Below are 18,765 nucleotides of genomic sequence, written 5' to 3' on the forward strand. Positions count from 1 at the left end.
CTAAGGGCTCTTTAGCAACTTCATTATATAGTGACTAGGAAAAACAGGCCAAATTCAGAAGCACCCTTGAAAGCCTTTGTGGTGCTAAGTGAATGGTGCATATCCAGTCCTGTCCCATGGATTCCTGTGCCACACTACCTCTGCTCCAGTCTTTTCTGACACTGGAAATGGTCCCACAGTTCATAATGTGCACATTTACAGAGCATGAGCACCTCAGAGCCTGTGAGAGAGTGCTGAAACCTAAAAGCATCTATCATGTGGTAAGAGCTGCATTTTTTGTGCATTTATGGGTCTGAAGCGTAGCATCAGTGCAGCTACAAGTCATCTGAATGGGGAAAAAGAAATCATACACTGGAATATTTTAACTGCCTCTGAACACACAATTCTTCACAGTCCAGCAGCAGCATCTATAAAAGACAAAAGGAATGTCACACTTGGTTCAAGTGCTCTAGTTCAGGGTCCTGTCTTTGACACTGGAGAGTAGCAGATGCATCCAAAAAAAGCATGTAGTAGACTCAATTTTTAAAGAACTACTTCCTGCCTTATGGCATTAGCACAAGGGTTTGCACCATTATGAACAAAGGCTGGGATTTTTCCCTTCATTTCTTCCATTTATTTATTCTCTCCCACTCTCAGATTTTTCTTTCCCTTCTCCCAGCCTCTGCACCCTTCTCAGGGATTAGAGATAAGCAAAATGCCTCACAATGTCTCATTCCAGCAGCCATGGGATTATTTATTCTCTCCCACTCTCAGATTTTTCTTTCCCTTCTCCCAGCCTCACAATGTCTCATGGCAGCAGCCAAGGGGGAGGTGTGCCTTAGTGCAGCACTGCCCTTCCAGCAGGATGATCCTGTTCTGAGGCAGCCTGGCTGCAGCTTTACCATGGAATTGCCCTACAAGGAACAGGAGCCAGCCAGGGAAAAGCCACAGCTCTGAAAGACAAGGGCCCAAAGCTGCTTTTTGGACTTTTATTTCTAGAAGAACTAACAAGAAGTTCATGTTGGGAGGAATGCAGTTCTCATGGTAGGGTGAGCTACTGGCACGTGCAAGGCTTGTACCCATTTCTCTAAGCAGAGTTTATATTGAGGGACCAAAAACAACTCTGTGCTAGAAATGTATATGAGATGACACTTTTATTATTATGCACAATTTGTATCATTCACAGCTTACTGGTCTGTAGTCCTAGAACAAAGTGGAGATGTACAGTAGCAAACTTAAATGACTTTGCATTGACAGTGAAAATAAATCACATTTTAACGTTACATCACACTACTCACTGCATCTCAGTAGACATAGCTTGTACAGAGTAAACAATAATAATTCTCATATATTGAGAGCTCCAGGATCTTTCCCAGACATTTCCCTTATTGCATCTAGAGTGCATGTCCTTAAACTGAAGTCCAAAAAACACAAAGCAACTGAAAAAAGTCAAGAAAAGTGAGCAGCTGAAACAGCCACAGGTTCAGACTTGCATAGATATTGCTTTTTTTTTCAACTCAAAAGTCTTTGAAAAGAATAACACAACGGTGTCTTTTTCAACTCAAAAGTCTTTGAAAAGAATAACAACAGTGTAATTTTATATTTCAACTCACAACTCAGCTTTTAAGAGCTGGGGAAAAAAACAACAGAACTAAAACTTATTTGATTATAACCAATAAGTAGTTCTTTACTAATTACTAAGTATTTCTTTACCTTCTGGAATTACGAACACATATAACACTTCAAACTTTAAAGCTACTCATTCCAATGATGCTTCTTCATTGGAAAAAATGAAATAATCAGAAAAGAACAGCAAAGACAGCTGAGTAGCTAACAGTACAGTGGTTTAGTTTACAAACTAAACAGATTAACACCACAAATTAACAACAGATTTTGCATCTTTTTTCATCAGAGATTTGTTGTTTTGGAGTTTGAATTTTTTCAGTTTTGGTTGTCTGTTGGTTTTTGGGGTTTTTTTTATGGCACAACAATAGAAAGTCCAATTGTTTCACAAAAGGCTTATAAGGAAATCATGCCACAGCCTTCAAGGACATACTGGAGTGAAGTTTCACCACTCTGCATCTCCAGTGGCTTTTGCAAAAACATGATCTTTACCCTCAATGGACATCACTCCATCTTTTAAATAGAACTTCCATTTGTTCTTCGTTCGATGTATCTGATGAAAAATAATAATCAAAATTAATGAAATCACAAATATAAATTAGACCGGTCATTAAAAAAACAACAAGATTTAAGCATACCTGTTATACACACCTGTTTTTTATTTTAAAATTGTTATGACTCAAAATATTCAACGGAATACTCAATGGAAGCATTCTACTTCAGTTGTGTATAAAGAACTCCCAGCCCCCCAAGAGAGAAACCTCCTGAATCTTATCCCATCTTGTCCCACTCTCCTATCCCACAACTTCCCCCTAAAATGTGTTCCCTATGACAGCTCAACACCAGCAGGACAAGAGCACAGTAACAGAGCTATCCCAAAACACAGCACACCTTGCAAACCAGTGTAGCTTAACTAAAATGCAATGCTTTCCTTTCCACGTGGCAAAGCAATGTTGCAGGCACAGAGGTGTTAGGAACAGGCTAAAAGCATCAAAATTTGGCTTAAAAGCAAATGCTACTATTTAAATTTTAAAAAATGTAAGAAAGAATTTGCATATTCTGTTTCTTTTTAAATACCTGTAAAGAGATCCATACTCCAGAAAATTTTGTTTAATATTAAAAAAAGGAATTTTAAATATCCCTAGAAAATTCCTTGAACTGCCAGCATCAGTTTTCAGTTCCAGAAGGAAAAGAAACAGGACAGCAATTTTGCCAAAATCATTGTCTTAAAGGCAACAAGGTAATTTAAAACATAACTGGTTTGATCTACTTTCTACTGGGCCTATGTGTTTTATTAAATCTGTATTGCAAAGGGGAAAGCTACCAACATCTTTCTCCAGCTTCTGTAACTTTCAATTTCTAATAACATCTGATATTAAATTTCCTGTAAGGCATGCCCAGTGCTGACCCTCCTAGTAGTTTCTTTTAGATTTTCAGGCAATTTTTCAGCTTATTTCAGACAAAACTTGCTCTAGATGACAGCATGCACTACCTATAGCAACTAATGTCTGAGCTCTGAGGCTGCAAAACTTGGTGCACCTTTCAATACAATACAGACACCAATAGCTTCATTTCAAAGGTATTTTCTACACATATCCCTATAACTTTCCAAAATAACTGGTCTCAGGAACAGTCAATCTGGCAGAGTTTCATAAAGACAATTTTCTTAGCACTTCTCTGTTTCCTAAACCAAAGATAACCATTAAGACAGGCCTAGTTAGACATACAAAAAGTTATGTCTAGGCACACTTTTGAAAGAATATTAAAAAAAAGTCAAGGCACACTCTTAAACTACCATATTTGCTTTAAAATAGATTCCATATTTACTTTTAAAATATGCCCTTTTTTTCTCTTTTAAATTACTGACATGTAAGCACCCAAAACCATACAATAGTTAAAATGATTTAATTTAATCTTCAGCAGTTCAAAGTAGGGTTGAATTTTAAACATTAAAAGGAAGGTGGACAATAAGGTACTTAATGACTACTTTGTTTCTGAGACACAACAAAATTCTGGTAGAAAAATCTCTCAGTAAGCACTACAAAGAAAAAAAAAGTACATACACCTCTCTTTCTGTTATCCTTTTTAAAAGCCTTAATTCACAGCTGAATATGCCTACATACATCCACAGAGATGTTGATCTTACTTAAAAGCTAAGGAAATAAACAAGTTTTGCACCTTTACAAATCATAATTTTGCCAGACTTGTTGTTCTCTTTTCCTTTAATAGGCCATTATGATTATCCTCTTTTCAGAAAACAGTAGGAAAGTCTTCAGACTATTGTCAGCTAAACACATCATTTAAACACTCCATTACAGCATTAGAGTTTCTTCAAAAGGCACTGACAGGAGAGCAGAGATGGATTTGCTGCAGGTATTACTTAGGATGATTAAAGAACAAAGATAAAAGTGTATTACTGTACCTTTTCATACTGACAAACTATCACATTGTCGGTGTCAAACAAGTCTGCAATGTCCTGCTCACTGACATCATCACCAGAGTTTAAGGGGTCCTAGAGATTAAAATTCTGTTTTATGCACTCTCTCAGAATAGCAACAAATATACTTGGAATTAAATATTCCCAGAACAATAAAGTTAGCACTGCAAAAAGCAAGACCTGGAGGCTGGGAAGTCCACATTGCACCAACCTCATTTACAAGGACCTTTTACATGTTTGCACTCTCAAAACCCAAAACACCCTAAACAAAAACAAAGGTCAAAAAAGCAAAACTCCTAATTGATAAAGTAGATCCCAGTAACTGAAACACTGATCAAGTTGTATTTATTTGAAGTCCAAATGCTACAAGTTGATGCTCTTGTAAACAAATCCATAGGATACAAAATTGCATATCTTTAAGAAAAAGGAAAACCTAGGAAACACAGGGCATTACACAGAGAACAATATTCTTGTATCACATTGTTCTCTAATTCCCTGTGGTCCTTCAGAATGAAAGCAAGCCTAGATTTGTATCCTGATCTTATTTAAATTAACCTTATTTAAATCTAATTCTTTAAATAATATCTTACTTAAGTCAAAAGCAGAACTCCATTCCACTGAGGCCAGGGTTTTACACCAAAGCTTTAATTCTGATAGCTAAGTATTTTAATTCATCCAATAAACAAATGACTTTCCAACAGTTCTTTCATTTGTCCATATTCCTCATAATGAGTTTTCAAGTGATTTCTCTTCAGTACCTCCAGTCTCCAGAGGTTTGTAACTTCCCTGTGGATGGCCTGCATCAAACTAACCAGGAACTGTTCTAGGTCCAACAATTCAACAGCTGAGAGATCTAATATTGTTATGTGCTTCTAAAGGCTTAAAAGTAAATTACCTCCTCAACTATGTCTATCTGGAGGTCTTCATTTTCTCCATCACTGCCACTGGACTCTAGGTTTGAAGAACTGTCACATTCTTCATCATAGTCTTCCTCATCATCCAGAACTCTTAGATCCTCTGAATCAATAAAGCCAATGAATTCATTCTCTTCTTTATCTTTTGTGTGTGGTATTTGTTCCTTGGAAGAAACATCCCCAGTGCCATCGAGCTGACTTATGCCTTCAATGTCACTGCAGAGACCTTTCTCCAGTGGTAAACCAGATTCCATCTGCTCCACGGGTTCCATGGGACAGGAATGAAAGAGACCAGGGACAGCTTGTGAATCAACACCACCCATGTTCAGCACAAAGCCTGAGATTTTTGTTTAATATATCAACAGCCTGGGGCACTAATATGAGAGTTTCAGGTCCTACTGCTTGTAAAACCTGAGTACATTTATAAACATTGTGTGGCATCTAACTTAAATGGAACCCAAGTCAAATATTCCTCAGCAATACAGAAAAAAAATTTCTTACTCTTTTCTCTAAACACCCTTGTACTCAAACAACTCTAAAACAAAGACAATCAAGTGACTTAGAATTTTTATTGTAAAAAATAACCCTCCCATAAAAACAAAAAAGGAAGCTACTCCTCCGCCCCCAAAAATAGCAATTTTCATTTTTGAAATAAAAGTCAAGAGGAACTGATCCCTCTCCCTCAACTAATTCAAAATGCTTTGTTTAAATAAGATATAAAAAGCTGGGAGAGACAGTAAATATTTCAGTACTTGAAGTTACTGTTCATAAAAGTGACAGAATTCCTAAACAGAGCATTCACAGGAGCAGAAAAGGGCTTTAAGGTTTCAGCCATCTCCAGTTTCTCATTAAATCTTTATTGTAGCACTTAATTCCCATCCACATACACTTTCTAGTTCAAGAAAGGAACACTTTGCTTTGACCTTCCATTCTCACTACACACAGCCAGAGTTCAGATGAGCAACATTACACTTTCTATTTACAGACATTTGGCATTACTGTCATTAAATTTGCATTTAATAAATTTGTCTCAATCACATATGAGCACTACAACTCAAAGTCACCAAGCCAGCCTGAACTTCAAACATCTGCAAATAATTTCTGGCACTAAAATTAGATGAGGTCAGGAAAGCAGCTTGTTAATTAAAATCACTCAAGTTTCCCACACAGCTCTAGCTGAGTTCTAGTTTATCCAGGACTTTCTCCCCAAGGAAATACATTTTCTTCAAGGAGATTTTCACTTATCAAATTTGACTTTTCATCCTGAATGCATTCTCAATACATCTTTAATGTTCTTCACACATTACAAGTTAAAATTAATCCCAGCTGATCCTGCAAAAGCACTTTGCCCACAATTGACCAGTACCCATATGCAGATCAGTGCCAGAATGATATGAAAGTTCTCAAGGAGTCTTTCATGTCTGCTCAGTCACAAAAAATCCCCACAATTCTCTAAGTAATCAATAATTACATTTTTCAGTATTTTAAAACTGATATTCTCATCAATCACAGTATTTTAGCAGTAGTTTTGACAAATTCTTAATGTAAAAACAAGCAGTCAGCTACTGCTATTCTAAACAAGCTTAAGACTGGACCATAAAATCAAAATAACTTTTATTCGTCTCATTTAGAGGTGCTAGTTGTCACTTAGAAAGGTGTTCAAACAACCCCCTCTAACAGATGTATTTTCATTAGCTGAGAAACAAAAGGCCTTACCTTGTCAGAGGAAGCCATGCTTCCCTGATCCTTTAGAAATGCATTTTCATCCAAACCTTCCCCTGCAATAATCAGGTCAATGATATCATCAGACACCTGCTGCTGCAGCAGCTCCGGGTGCTCCATGTCCAGCTGCCCCTCCACATCCAGCAGGACACTGCTTGAGCCGCTTGCCAAGGATTCATCAATAAAAAGTCCTTCAGAGCACTCTGGAGTAAACACAGCTGTGTGAAGGTTGTCATGCTGGAATTTTTCTGTGGATTCACTGCACTGATTCAATACTGCATTAATTTCAAATTCCTGCAGACTCACAGAAGGCTGCTGGACCAAGGTAGCAGAGTTCTCCAGGTGCTGTTTTTCCACATAGCTTGGTTTAAACAGCACAGCCTGTTGGACAGCAGTCTCCTGGGGCTGCAGTGTTTCACCAGCTGCATGGGCAGCACATGCATTCAGCTGTGTGACACTGGCAAGGCTGGCCTGCAGAACTGAAGCTTGCCCAAGGGGATGAAACATCTGCTGCACAGGGTAGTGGAGAATGCTTCCATCTCCTGAGGCCTGTGTGACCACAACAGGCACATTCACCTTGTAAAGCTGCCCTGCAGAGAGAAGAGTTTAAAACTGCTTCAGTAGGTGAAACTACAGGCTCACCCAGGCCACTGACCTGTCACCACTAAAAACAAGAGCAAACACCAGGGCAAACTATGAGAAAAAGGACATCTGCAAAGCAAAACTTTCCTCAAGCACAATTCCAGCCCTTGAAAATCAGGCATTCAGAAGCTTTCTGAATCATGGCTTCCAGCCAGTCCATCATGTTTAACACCTATTTTTGGGTTTGGCCTACACACTACCCTGTGACAGTAAGTTCAATAATTTAACTACATACTGGATTTAAAATAAATAAATATATACCCTGTGTTTTAATTTTTTCCATGTCATTTCAGAAACTAAGGAATACAAGATGAAACAGTAAACTAGTCCATAGGTAGAGGGAGAGTTCATCCCTTTCAGGACATTTAGGTATTCTCTCTAAAAAACCTGCCTATTTTAGTTTAAAAGAAACCAAACAACTCCTAGTTTACATATCTTTTATTAAGAAAACCACCCCAAACATTGAATACTTAAATGAATACCGAATGCTTCAAATTATTACTATCAGTGTTAGAATTGAGATGCCAGAGCCAAGTTCCAAATTTCATTTGATTTTTCTTCTGTGGGGACACACACATGCTCACACAGAGTCACTGGTACCAATCTACAGGTCTCATGACATCAGGAATTATACCTGAAACAGATAACTAGAGACATCAGTTTTCATCAAAGAACAGCTGTTTGAGAGAAGAGTCAATGACTGAACTAAGCCTTCCACTGATCACACCTAAGCAATACAAGCAGGTTTTGCACAAGCAGTACAGGCAGTGTTATCACCAAAAGAATGGGATCAAAGAAGTTAATGGATAGTTGGATTTTATTTGAATAAGAAATCAATTCTGTTTCTGAAGCACCACAGTGCCTTTAGCTTTTTGAAAGCATAGAAGATTGTCCCTGAGAGACAGGGAGAAGGAGACACCTGTGTCTGGGCTGACAAAGGAAGACTTGTTAGGAGTTGTAAAACTGACAACACCAATTAATCATTGCAGTCACTTCCCCCACACAGCCACTACAAAAACAAAGTGCAAAGAGGAGGGTAACTGGCTCTACCCTATACTTTAACTTCTCATCTGTTTCATCTACTGTCTCTGGGACTGTCAACATCCCCAGGGCACTGCAAGGTTTGACCTCCCCTCGTTACCCTTACCTGGTGCTGGCTGCAGCATCACTCCAGCTGGCATCTGTAAAGGATAAGCAACACACGAAGGGAGAGCAAGAGCCACACCTACTCGTGGGGGCCCCTGCAACACAAGAGCTGGGTTTAGGCACAAAAGGACACTGAGTGCCACACCTGGAACATCCATGGGAAACAGGAGTGAGGGCCTCTCTGTGGTCATCTTCACTGGAAAGCTGCACCATGCTTTTGGGATTTAGACAGATGAAGAGTATTCTGCACTGACAAAGCAATGGCTTGCCCCAAGTGTTTCCTGCTTTCCAGCTATCATGCTCCCTTTTTGTTAAGGCAACTTTTTCCATAATCCCCTCAATGTACCCACCATCCACAAAGGTGTTTTTCTACTCAAAGTCACTTTTACCTAAGTTTATGCATTACCCCACACAGCACAGGCGTCTTGCCTAGGCCTATGAAGTCACTTCATATTGTCTTTTCCTCCTGGGAAGCAAAGAGTTGGATATACACCTCCCATTCAATCTAGCTGTTCTGAGGAAATCCAACTTTTAAATCAGGAAACACACATATTGCACAAACATCTTCCCAATATTATATTTCAACTTGACAAGCTACTTAGCTTGAGGCTCAGGAGCACTCAGTAAGTTCATCAAGCTCTGGCAATCAGTGGCTGCTCCCCAAAGAAATTTTACTATGCCCAGAGTTCCAAACTTATCAACTATAAAAACACTCATTTTCCTTCTGGATGATTTCTACACCTCACAGATAATGCTGCTCCCAGCTTCCCTAGTGGTAGTATTTCCCAGCCATGCACTATTTTAACAACAGTAATAAATTTTTTCTTTAAAAAGTATATGTAGCTGTGCCATTTCCACTACACTTTCACCCTATGGGCTAAACACAGGCAGCTGTGTCTTTCCAACATTTCTGGCTTCAGGTCTTGCAGAACCAGCTGGTACAGCCCATCCTTTTTCACTGCTCCAACAGAAGCAACAATGTTACAGCTCTCCCTCCTAAAGCCTATTAATAACTGGCAAATAATTTAAAAAATTTAGGAGTCCAACATAATCAAAATTGAAGTGAAGCATCACTACAGCTACATACCAGTCTTCCTGCTGTGAAATGCTGAAAACCTCTTCCAGCTTGGATGACATAAGAAGCTGTGAAAAAAATTTAAAAGCCACTTTACAAAAAACATTAATTTCTTGGACACAGTTATCGTTCAATAATTTACAGCAAACATGGGTGAAACTAAAGCAATCTAACTTCAGTTCATCCTCATTAGTGAGCATGAGTATTGCCTTGTCAACTTGAGGAAAACATGCAAGTAGTTTTTTCACAGCAGAGCAAATCCAATGATGCTAAAAGTAGGAACAGTAGGATAAGATTTTCAACAGCACCCAGTACTGAATTCCATGGGAGAAAAAAGGGCAAAGGGAAAACTTTCCTGGGCTTTTAGAAGCAAGAAATTTAGGTAGCCTTAACCACTTTGAAAATCTCTGGACATGGGGCAATTCAAATCCCCTTTTTAGAAACAAATAGATTAACTCAGAGCATTTGGCCTTAGTATTTCCCTTTAAAAACTTAAGGGTAAGAAGGAAAGGCTCATTAAATATAAAACCTACAATAGCCTGCAAATAAAAAAGTATATTTCTTTTAGTCACACAGCACTAACAAAACACTTGCCTCCAAAAACAGTTCATTTAACTAGGAAGATTGTAAAAAAACCCCAAAAGAAACACAAGGAAGAAAAAAGATAAAGAAGTAAAGAACCCCACTGATAAAGAATGCCTGCCCAAGCTTGAAATACACTACAACATGGATTTTCATTAAATCATCTCATATGGGGTTTGTCCTTCATGGGCAAAGGTCCTAACAGCCTCTCACTTTGGAATAAGTCTCAGCTGAGTACTACACTCTACCACAACAACACCACAGTGCTCAGCTGGACTTTATTAAGAAGGAGAGGTCCTGATGTCAGAGACTGTGTCAAAGTCAAGTACTCCTCTGCAACAGGAATGCTGCTTTTAGAAAAACTAACTGAAAAAGAAACTAAAAAGCTGCTTCTCTTCTGTTTGAAGAAGGGATTACATTTTAACAAATTGAGAATGAGATTAAGCCCCAGCCTGACAGCAGAACTGCATGGCACAAACGAGCCATAAAACCTCAGCACATCAAGACACACGTTAAAAGGGGAAGCAGGAGCTTAACCCTGCAGGTAAATTTGCAACTGAAGTGCTGCACTATTGGACTGCAGACAACGAGGTTAAAACTCTGCATGTTTTGCCACTGAAAATGAACAGCTGATCAAAAGCATGCAGGCAGAATCCTATTTGTTTATTAAAGTTTAATTTATCATTTACTGGTCAAATTCTGCTCTCAAATGATTACTGTTCCACATCAAGCTAGATATATGCATATAAGATATATACACAAACCAAGATTCTTTCAAGTCTTCCAAAAATATCCCTAAATCCGTGAGATATTCTTAAATTGCATGCACTGTGTCCAACAACATCTGACCTGCTGAAGTCTGCAAAATGCTGTGAGAACTGTGTGGCAGCTGCAGACTGAACCGTGGAGAGCAGTGGCTGTGTTTGAAGAAGCCTTCTGTTGCTCTAGACTGTGTCACCTTCGTTTCCCAAAGCTGCAGGAAGATTATTAAGATTATCAGTTTTAAAAACAAACTGCATCAAGAAAGATAATCAGGTATTCCCAGCTTTTCCAGGAGTAAACTGACTGATTCTATCCAACAAATAGGGTAGCAAAAACCAACCAATTTCCACTCCCAACAGCCCCCACACCACTCACAGGACACTTGTAAGTATCAGGGCAAGAGTTTGCATGTTTTGGAGGGCAAAGAAATTGACAGGTCCATCATCTCAAAAGAAAAACACAAACACAACTGCTATTAACACAAGGAAACCCAACAAACCTGCTTCAGGTCTTTCAGAACCTGCTCCTCTACACCCTCCTCTGCAAAGAGTTCCCGCACACCTTCAACCACATCTTCGATAATGGACTTGTACAGCTCAGGCTATGTTAGAAAATAAATATTTTCAAGTTAAAATGAGCATTGAGTCATTTGAAAAGATAGCACAAAGTCTAATCTCACTTCATAAACTGCTGTAACAAACTGAACAGCATGAACAGATCAGTTTCATAAACTGAATGACAAAGGTCTGCAAGTCCACTCATTCCCTTAAATCTAACACCCTAAAAAAGTACTGGATTTGAGCCTCAAATTATTGCTTAGGCTACCAATAATCTGATAAATGCTTAAGAAAATCCTAGAAACATTCAAAAACCATTGCTGTGTTGTATTTTCAAACAAGCTTGTCTAATCCCACTGTATCATACTAGAACCATTGCTCCTAATCTAAGGGGCAACCAATAATACAAGCTATTAAAAATGAACCCTGTCATTCCATCAGAAGCAGAATGTGAGGAACCCACAAAAAGTAATAGAGATTTTTTTTTTTCTTTGTGGAAACAGTCTGATGCTGCATAGTAACCTAACTGGAAATTTAAACACTACTTTTATCAATACAGATCATTCATCTTACATCCAATAGGGCTCCAACAGAACATTTTATTCCTTCTTCTGCCCATGATGTCAGTGATTAAATCTTAATCCTCCAGTTAGACCTGGACAGCAGATGCACATGAGCTTCAAGATTCCTACACTCCAATGCAAGTGTAAGATAACGAGCCTTTAGCAATTTAAAGCTTATTAATCTTGACTCTCATTACCACCAGAATAGCCTACACAAGGTGAAAAATGAAGCTGAGATATTCAGGGAAACCTTACAAGATTCTGGATTAATAATATATATATTTTTTTAAATATCAAATTCATATTTTACTTATCCAAAGTTGTTGTAAAGTGCAGATGACAAACAATTTCTTTTCAAAGAAAAGAGTAAGAACTAACATGTTATACTTTCTGGGAAAGACAACTAACACAACTACTTTAAAACAACCATGCTCATGTGTGTTATCAGGGGTTATCAACCTCCAAAGAGTCCCCCAGCACTTTTTCAGGATACTCAAAAGATGAAGAGGGAAAAAATTTCCTCTTGTACCTCTACACTAAAAGCTGCTGATCAGCCCATATGTCAAATGCTCTGCCTTCACTGCTAATCCAGAAGAGAATCTAAATGTAAATCTTTCAACGGGCCTAGTTCTCTCCCCAGGATTGCCAAGCTACAGTGAGTACAAATATTTATTGTGCTATATAAAAACTGCACACAGCCACTGTAAAATTCAAACAGCACATGCTTGCAAATTAGAGAAGAATGGTTACAGCACAGACGCTACTGTAGTCCAGTTTAAACTCTACAACAGGCACTCCTTTGCCAGGTCCAGGCCGTTCATAGCGGTAAAATTCAAACAGCACATGCTTGCAAATTAGAGAAAAATGGTTACAGCACAGACGCTATTGTACTCCAGCTTAAACTCTTTACAACAGGCACTCCTTCACCAGAACCAGGCCGTTCATAGCAGGAACTGTCCAACTCCGGTTCTACTCGTGTGCAGTGGGGTGGCAGGAGGGGCTCACCCACATCCCACCCCAGCAAAGCCTCCAGGGCTCCCCTGGGATTCCCGTCCTTTGAGGGAGCCCCGGGAAGGGAGCGGCCGAACGCCGCCACGGCACAGAGGCCTCGGCCGAGCTGCACCCGCAGCCACCAGGGCCAACCCCTGCCACAACGCCTTTGCCCACAAATGGTCACTTTCAACAGAATTTTTTTAAGAAATTAAATAATCGTAATAAACGCTTTCGATGTCGTCTCTGGGCTTGCCGCGCCAGCGAACGGGCGGCGGCTCCCGGCCAGGCCGGGAGGCGACCTCCTCATCTCTGTCCCCTGTGTGCTGCAAGGAGGAGCGGCCAAACCCCGCTAGCCTAGCCTAGCCTAGCCCAGCCTAGCTGAGCTAGTCTAGCCTAACTCAGCCCAGCCGAGCCCAGCACTCACCACGGGGCTGCCGCGGGCCATGGCAGCGGCCCCGCGGGCCCAGCCCCGCCCGCCTTTAAGGCGCCGTTGCCCGGAGGAGCGGCGGCCCCGCCCGGGCCTGTCCCGCGGCCCTCAGCGCTCCCGTGCCCGCACACCCCGAAGCCCCGCCGGCTCTGGGGCACAGCATGCTAAAGGCAGAGCCTAAACCTCAGAGCGAGCCGCCCCTGGCCGGTCTGGGCTCCAAGCATCACCCTGAAGCATCACCCTGCGAGCACAGGAGCGATGCAGGTGTTGCCGTGGGGCGGGAATGCGCCCAGGAAAGCTGGCTGCATCAGAGCGGTTTTGCTCTAATAAAGCCTGAAGTGGTGATTGCCTCCTAAACGGGGATAGCTGAAGCTAAGCGTTGCAGTTAAGCAGCAGCAATCTGGTAGAACTACTCAATTATTGCTTACATTTGCAGCAATCTGTTCATATGTTAATGCAGAGATCTACTAATTTAGCAGTTACTAATCTGGAAAAATGTTCATTAATCTCATATGTGCAGGAGAATATATACTTAGGTCTTTATGCACCTTCGGTCGGTGTTGCCCTGAGGCTTCAGAGAACCTAGAAATATAGTCTCTTTTTCCTTTCATTTTCCTTTGTTTTTCATTTTTTAGGTAGCTATGTTGTTACAGTGCTGCTTGCTTGTGAAAAGGAGACTCACACATTAAGCTTTCATTTTTAAGGCTTACACATCCTGAAAAATGAAAATATTTTAATGAAAATACTGTCAGACCCTTAATTAAATAGCCAGACTAACACCTACAAAATAGAAGAAGCAACACCCTTAATAAGCTGTGTTTTCACAAGTGAGACAAATGCAATTTGCTATTGAAGTAATTTTTCTCTGCAAGAAAATATGTTTAATGACACTGCTTAAGTCTGGAATTAAACAGCAGTTGCATATTCAGCTGTTCTGTATGCCCTCCATCATTGTGAGGAAAAGGCAAGCCATGTTGCTTTGCTTACAGAATAATTTAAATAATAAACCATATTTTTTCCTTAAAGCACAGTGCTCATTTGAAACTGCCTGGGCCAGTGCATACCAAAAGTGCCCTTATTTTTTTTCCTGACTTTTTTCCTGTCGTGTTAGCAGAGATAGCAGGAAGGAGCTGCAGCCTTGAGGCTCTTGCTGGGCCATGAAGGTCGCAGATGGGGATCCTGCAGCTGGCTGCCACCTCCTCACCAGGCAGCCAGACCTGGCCCAGAGCCACCGTCCTGCCAGCACGCTGTACAGGGCTTCTAGAAAGGTGCAAGGGCAGGGAGAAGATTCATAAATGAGCTCACTGCTTTCCACCTCCCTCTCTTTATCTCAGGGTTTACAAAGTCCCTTAGAACCAGAGCAGTTTGTACACCTAACTTCCAAAAGGAGAGCTGGGGAGTTTGGTACCAAAGGGCTGCTCAGCTGTCTCAGATGGTGGTCAGGTGGCTTTGCCTATGTCCACAGGAAAATTTGCAGACCAAAGCAAATTATCCCTACCTGCACTTGAGGTGGACAGCATGTGTCTGTATTTGCATTCCCACGAGGCACTGTGGGCATCCCTCTCTGTTCTAAATGGCTCCCTCTGGATTGTGAATCATTAGCCTGGCCTGTTACCAGGTCATATCAGCTCCCTTCAAGCTGGGACAGCAGATAAACCTACTTAAAGTACACAGATATCACTGGGGATAAAGTAGGAATGGGAATACAACTTTCCAAGCTGCACAGGGTGGTTGCAGAGAGCACTTCCTGCTAACCAAGACACTTCTATTTTCATCTGTGGCCTAGCAACACACCTTGTATTATTTCTTTTACAAATTCCTAGGGAAGGTGTCTTTTCATCCAAGCGCTGTCAGCTGAACAGCATGAGAAAGCCTGGTATGCACAGAAAAAATTCAGTCATTTCTGAACAAGGGGGAAAATATAAAAATATCTGTAACTAGCATTACTCATACTGACTGGCTAGCTTTGATGTGGTGAGCTTAACCTACTGTCCAAGTCCTGCCAACAGTGTTGTCATTTTCATGCTAATGGAAGTTTTTAACTTTTAATCTCACTTTTAAGAGAAGAAACTGAGGCACAGACCCACCAAAAATCTTGCCCAAGCTCACAAATGGCAGCCAGGAACAGCACTGGGGTTTCATCAGCCTTGATTCATCTTCCAGTCCAGCTCTCCCCATTGTAGTTTCTTTAAGAGCTCACCAGAGTTTTAGAAAAGAAAATATTAGCATGCTGTTCAAACCCTCCTGATTTTCAGGGATTTTGTCTGCCTTTGGGATAGTGCTGCTTAAGGGCACCTCAAACATTCGTTTACTAGACAGGTTTTAATTTGTAATTATTTATATTCCTTTTGGTACATGATGTCTAGAGAAGATTTATTTTTGGATGATAAGCCTTTATTAATCATTAAAAAAAAAGTTACCATTTTCAAATGTCTTCCTTCTAAGAAATGGAGAGCCCTCAGCACGCTCAGATGCTTGGTCATGAATGCCCTCTCCTGTTTAAATCCAGCATTGCTGCTGGAGAGGAACACAGCCACACAACTGCAGGGCTGCACAATTCTTTCTCAAGGCATATTATACAAACACCATCTTGCCTTTTCTTTCCAAGTAAAGGCAATCATTCTTAGGAGGAACAGGTTGCAGAATCCAGGCAGTCCTCATGGAGATAACATGACATGAGCAGAGGTGTAATTTCATTTTAAAGATATCCTCTAATGTGTTCCCTTTGTTTTCAGCTGTTGACTCATAGATATATGGCACTCCAGTCTCATAATCAATTTTATTAACAGCGTGATTTTGTTACAAGCTCCATCATTTCCCTCAGAGTTCTGAGGCAGATAATACTGGGACCTGTGATTTCTTCCTTTTTCATTTATCATGTGTGACTCCTGTTTCTTCAAGAGCTTCTCTTTTTTTACCTGATTTAAGCCACTTTATCGGAACTATAGAACGAGCTCTCCCTTAATTCAATGTAATGACAAATTTTCAGGACATTGGGTGGTTTATGAGGGGCTCTGACCTGTACAAACTGCTATATAAAAATGGCAGCCTGATGGATTGAATATACTGAATAGTACTGTATATCTCAGCTCCTCAATAAGCCCAAAGACTTGTGTAGTATCAGTAAGCCTAACTAAGGATGAAGCAAGCCTTTCCTCTCCTAAATACTCACCCTGATACATATGCCTTATGTGGACAGAAAGCCTCAAAGGGAAACAGCAGCTGCCTGGGGTGGGGAGGGGTCATTTCACTGTGCTTATTCTTGTGCCTTTCTATCACACTCCTGCTGGTGTCAGGCTCAGTCTTCAGCCCCTGTTGCCCCTGTTCCCTCACCTCCTTTGCTATCAGCTTGCTTGCCCTGGGTATGATGTACAGATGTGTATTTTTTCCCAGAGAGACCTCAACCTCCTGATCTGTGTCCTAAAAAATGTGACAGTTCAGCTCCTTCCTCTTTTGTCCATTGTCTTTGCCTTCATGGCTCTTTAAGTCCTTTCCCTGCCATCTGGTTTTAACCTTCATCAGTGGATGAAAACTCACCCCTTCCCCACCAGTCTGTAATTGCCACTTATCTGCTCCTGGCTCCAGTGGGGAGAGATTAGCTACCAGGGGGTGCAGAACCACACAGAGGCAGGGTGCAATGGGAGAATAAATGCCAGAACCATCATTTTTCCTTATTTGAATTAGCTGCTGGAAGTTCATTGTTGAGCAGACGACTGCAGGAGTCCAGCAGTTTTAGTGTGAAGTTAAATAAAAGCAGAATAGCCTGTTTTGGTCAAGGCCAGTTTGCTCTGCCTAACTTTGCATTTGGTAATTTCAAGAGGAATAAAGCTGAGTGACTGCATCAGGCCTTTGCACCAGCAGTGGAATTTGCAGCACCAAGCAACCACTAAAATCACCCAGCAAGTGACTTTGAGAGACAGGCTGAAGCACATCTAAGCAGTCAGGCTGTCCTTCTTACTGCCTCATTAATACCAATTTAACTCTGCTAAGGAATAACTCAGTTGTATGGAGAGTAACCTTCATTGTCATACTGGCTGTGGGAAGCATTTATATGAGGACCCCAGTATTTGCTAAAAGTCATATTCCTGAGCTTCCTTTTCTGAGGAAACAAGGAGGGGCTCCTGTTGTCCTAACACACAACTGTACACACCTTTCCATTTGTGGTTTTTTTTTTCTTTTCACCTCCTGAGTAGACCTACCCAGAGCAGATTTTCTGCACTCTCATTTTGACATCATAATCATATAATTAGCATCAAAGATATTCAGTAATGGATTTAGATGGAGGGGGCTAAAACAGCCTTTTCCCATTTCTGTTCAGGGAGCAGTTGGCTCCCTCCACTTCGGATGAAGTCTCATCTAAATCCCAGTGTCATTACTTCCGTTTAGACAGTGACATTTGCTCCATGCTACAGATGACACATGAAGGTCCCTTCCCGGATGGCAGTCCAAGAAGGTTACAGTGGTAGCTCACCTCTGGATATCACCAGGTTAATGCCTAAATTCGTGCTTTAAATCCTCCCTTCTTCACTGCTGGGTTCTGTTTGATATTTTCATTGCATTCCTTACACCATTGACCTTGTTATTTCCATGGCATGAGCAAGATTGTCCTGAGGACAGGTCACCACCACCGAGAGCGGTGCAGTGTCAGACAGGGATGCTCCAGGCCCTGCGAGTTCTGCCTGGTGCACAATGGCAGGATGCACTGTATGAAAGGTGGGCCCCTCTTGGAGTTCTGGATACTGAGAATTTTAGACTTTCTGTACAGACAGACTCTGACTCCCAGGAGAGCACTTGCCTTTGACCTGAGGCCGTGGAACAAGCTTCCAAAATTGATTGATAGCACTGGGATTACAGGCGTGTAGTTGGTTAGAAGTGTGTAATATCACAGGGTGGAAAACCTAGAGTTTGGGGTTTCAGAATATAGTAATAAATATGAAGCAATATGGAGGTATTAGGGTGGAGGCAAGTTGTTCTTTTTTACCTTCTTCTTCCTTCTTCTTCACAGGTTTGGGAGGTATTTTGTAATTGGACAGAAAAGTCTGCAGTGCGGACTTTGGGGGATCAGTTATTGGGTTAAAAGTGAAAATAATTTAGGTGTCATTTCTTAATTGGGTCATTTAGCCTTAAAAGACCTTGTAACAAGAGATAGTTAGCCATTTTGCGCCTTGCTAATGAAAGACTGCAGAAGTCACTGCTGTGAGACTGTAACATTGATAAGAAATAATAAACACCTGAGTCTGAACACGAACTATCGTCTCAAGTGCCTTCAATCCCGACCTCGACAGAGGTAGAAAAAAGAAACTGAAAACCAGCAGGCCCCCTGCCTGGACTGGCACTGCCCTG

The 18,765-nt window shown here is 40.9% G+C and overlaps 1 protein-coding gene across 2 annotated transcripts; it reads right to left on the reverse strand.

Annotated features, from left to right (window-relative positions):
* Positions 1–1,537: 1,537 nt before the first annotated feature.
* GTF2A1L (general transcription factor IIA subunit 1 like) lies at positions 1,538–13,716 on the reverse strand. 2 transcript variants are annotated; one of them, XM_039707475.1, is made up of 9 exons: positions 13,606–13,716; positions 11,382–11,483; positions 10,970–11,093; positions 9,551–9,606; positions 8,465–8,558; positions 6,670–7,265; positions 4,935–5,207; positions 4,025–4,114; positions 1,538–2,155 (listed from the first exon to the last, which is right to left on the reverse strand). In XM_039707475.1, the coding sequence occupies exons 1-9, from the start codon at positions 13,657–13,659 to the stop codon at positions 2,048–2,050; spliced, it is 1,497 nt and encodes a 498-aa protein (XP_039563409.1). In that variant the 5' UTR covers positions 13,660–13,716; the 3' UTR covers positions 1,538–2,047. The 2 variants fall into 2 exon arrangements, with proteins under 2 accessions (XP_039563409.1, XP_039563410.1); XM_039707476.1 differs by lacking the exon at positions 13,606–13,716 and adding an exon at positions 13,420–13,486.
* Positions 13,717–18,765: the final 5,049 nt, after the last annotated feature.

This window comes from Passer montanus, unplaced genomic scaffold (assembly GCF_014805655.1).
Source record: "Passer montanus isolate IOZ18808 unplaced genomic scaffold, ASM1480565v1 scaffold2, whole genome shotgun sequence".
Lineage (NCBI taxonomy): Eukaryota > Metazoa > Chordata > Aves > Passeriformes > Passeridae > Passer > Passer montanus.

Coding starts and splice junctions, on each gene's coding strand:
- GTF2A1L (XM_039707475.1), bottom strand. CDS start 13,659: ATGCTTCAGGGTGATGCTTGGAGCCCAGACCGGCCAGGGGCGGCTCGC. Junction 7,266..8,464: donor GATGCTGCAGCCAGCACCAG/GTAAGGGTAACG, acceptor TTCTCTCTGCAG/GGCAGCTTTACAAGGTGAAT. Junction 5,208..6,669: donor GCATGGCTTCCTCTGACAAG/GTAAGGCCTTTT, acceptor CCCGTGGAGCAG/ATGGAATCTGGTTTACCACT.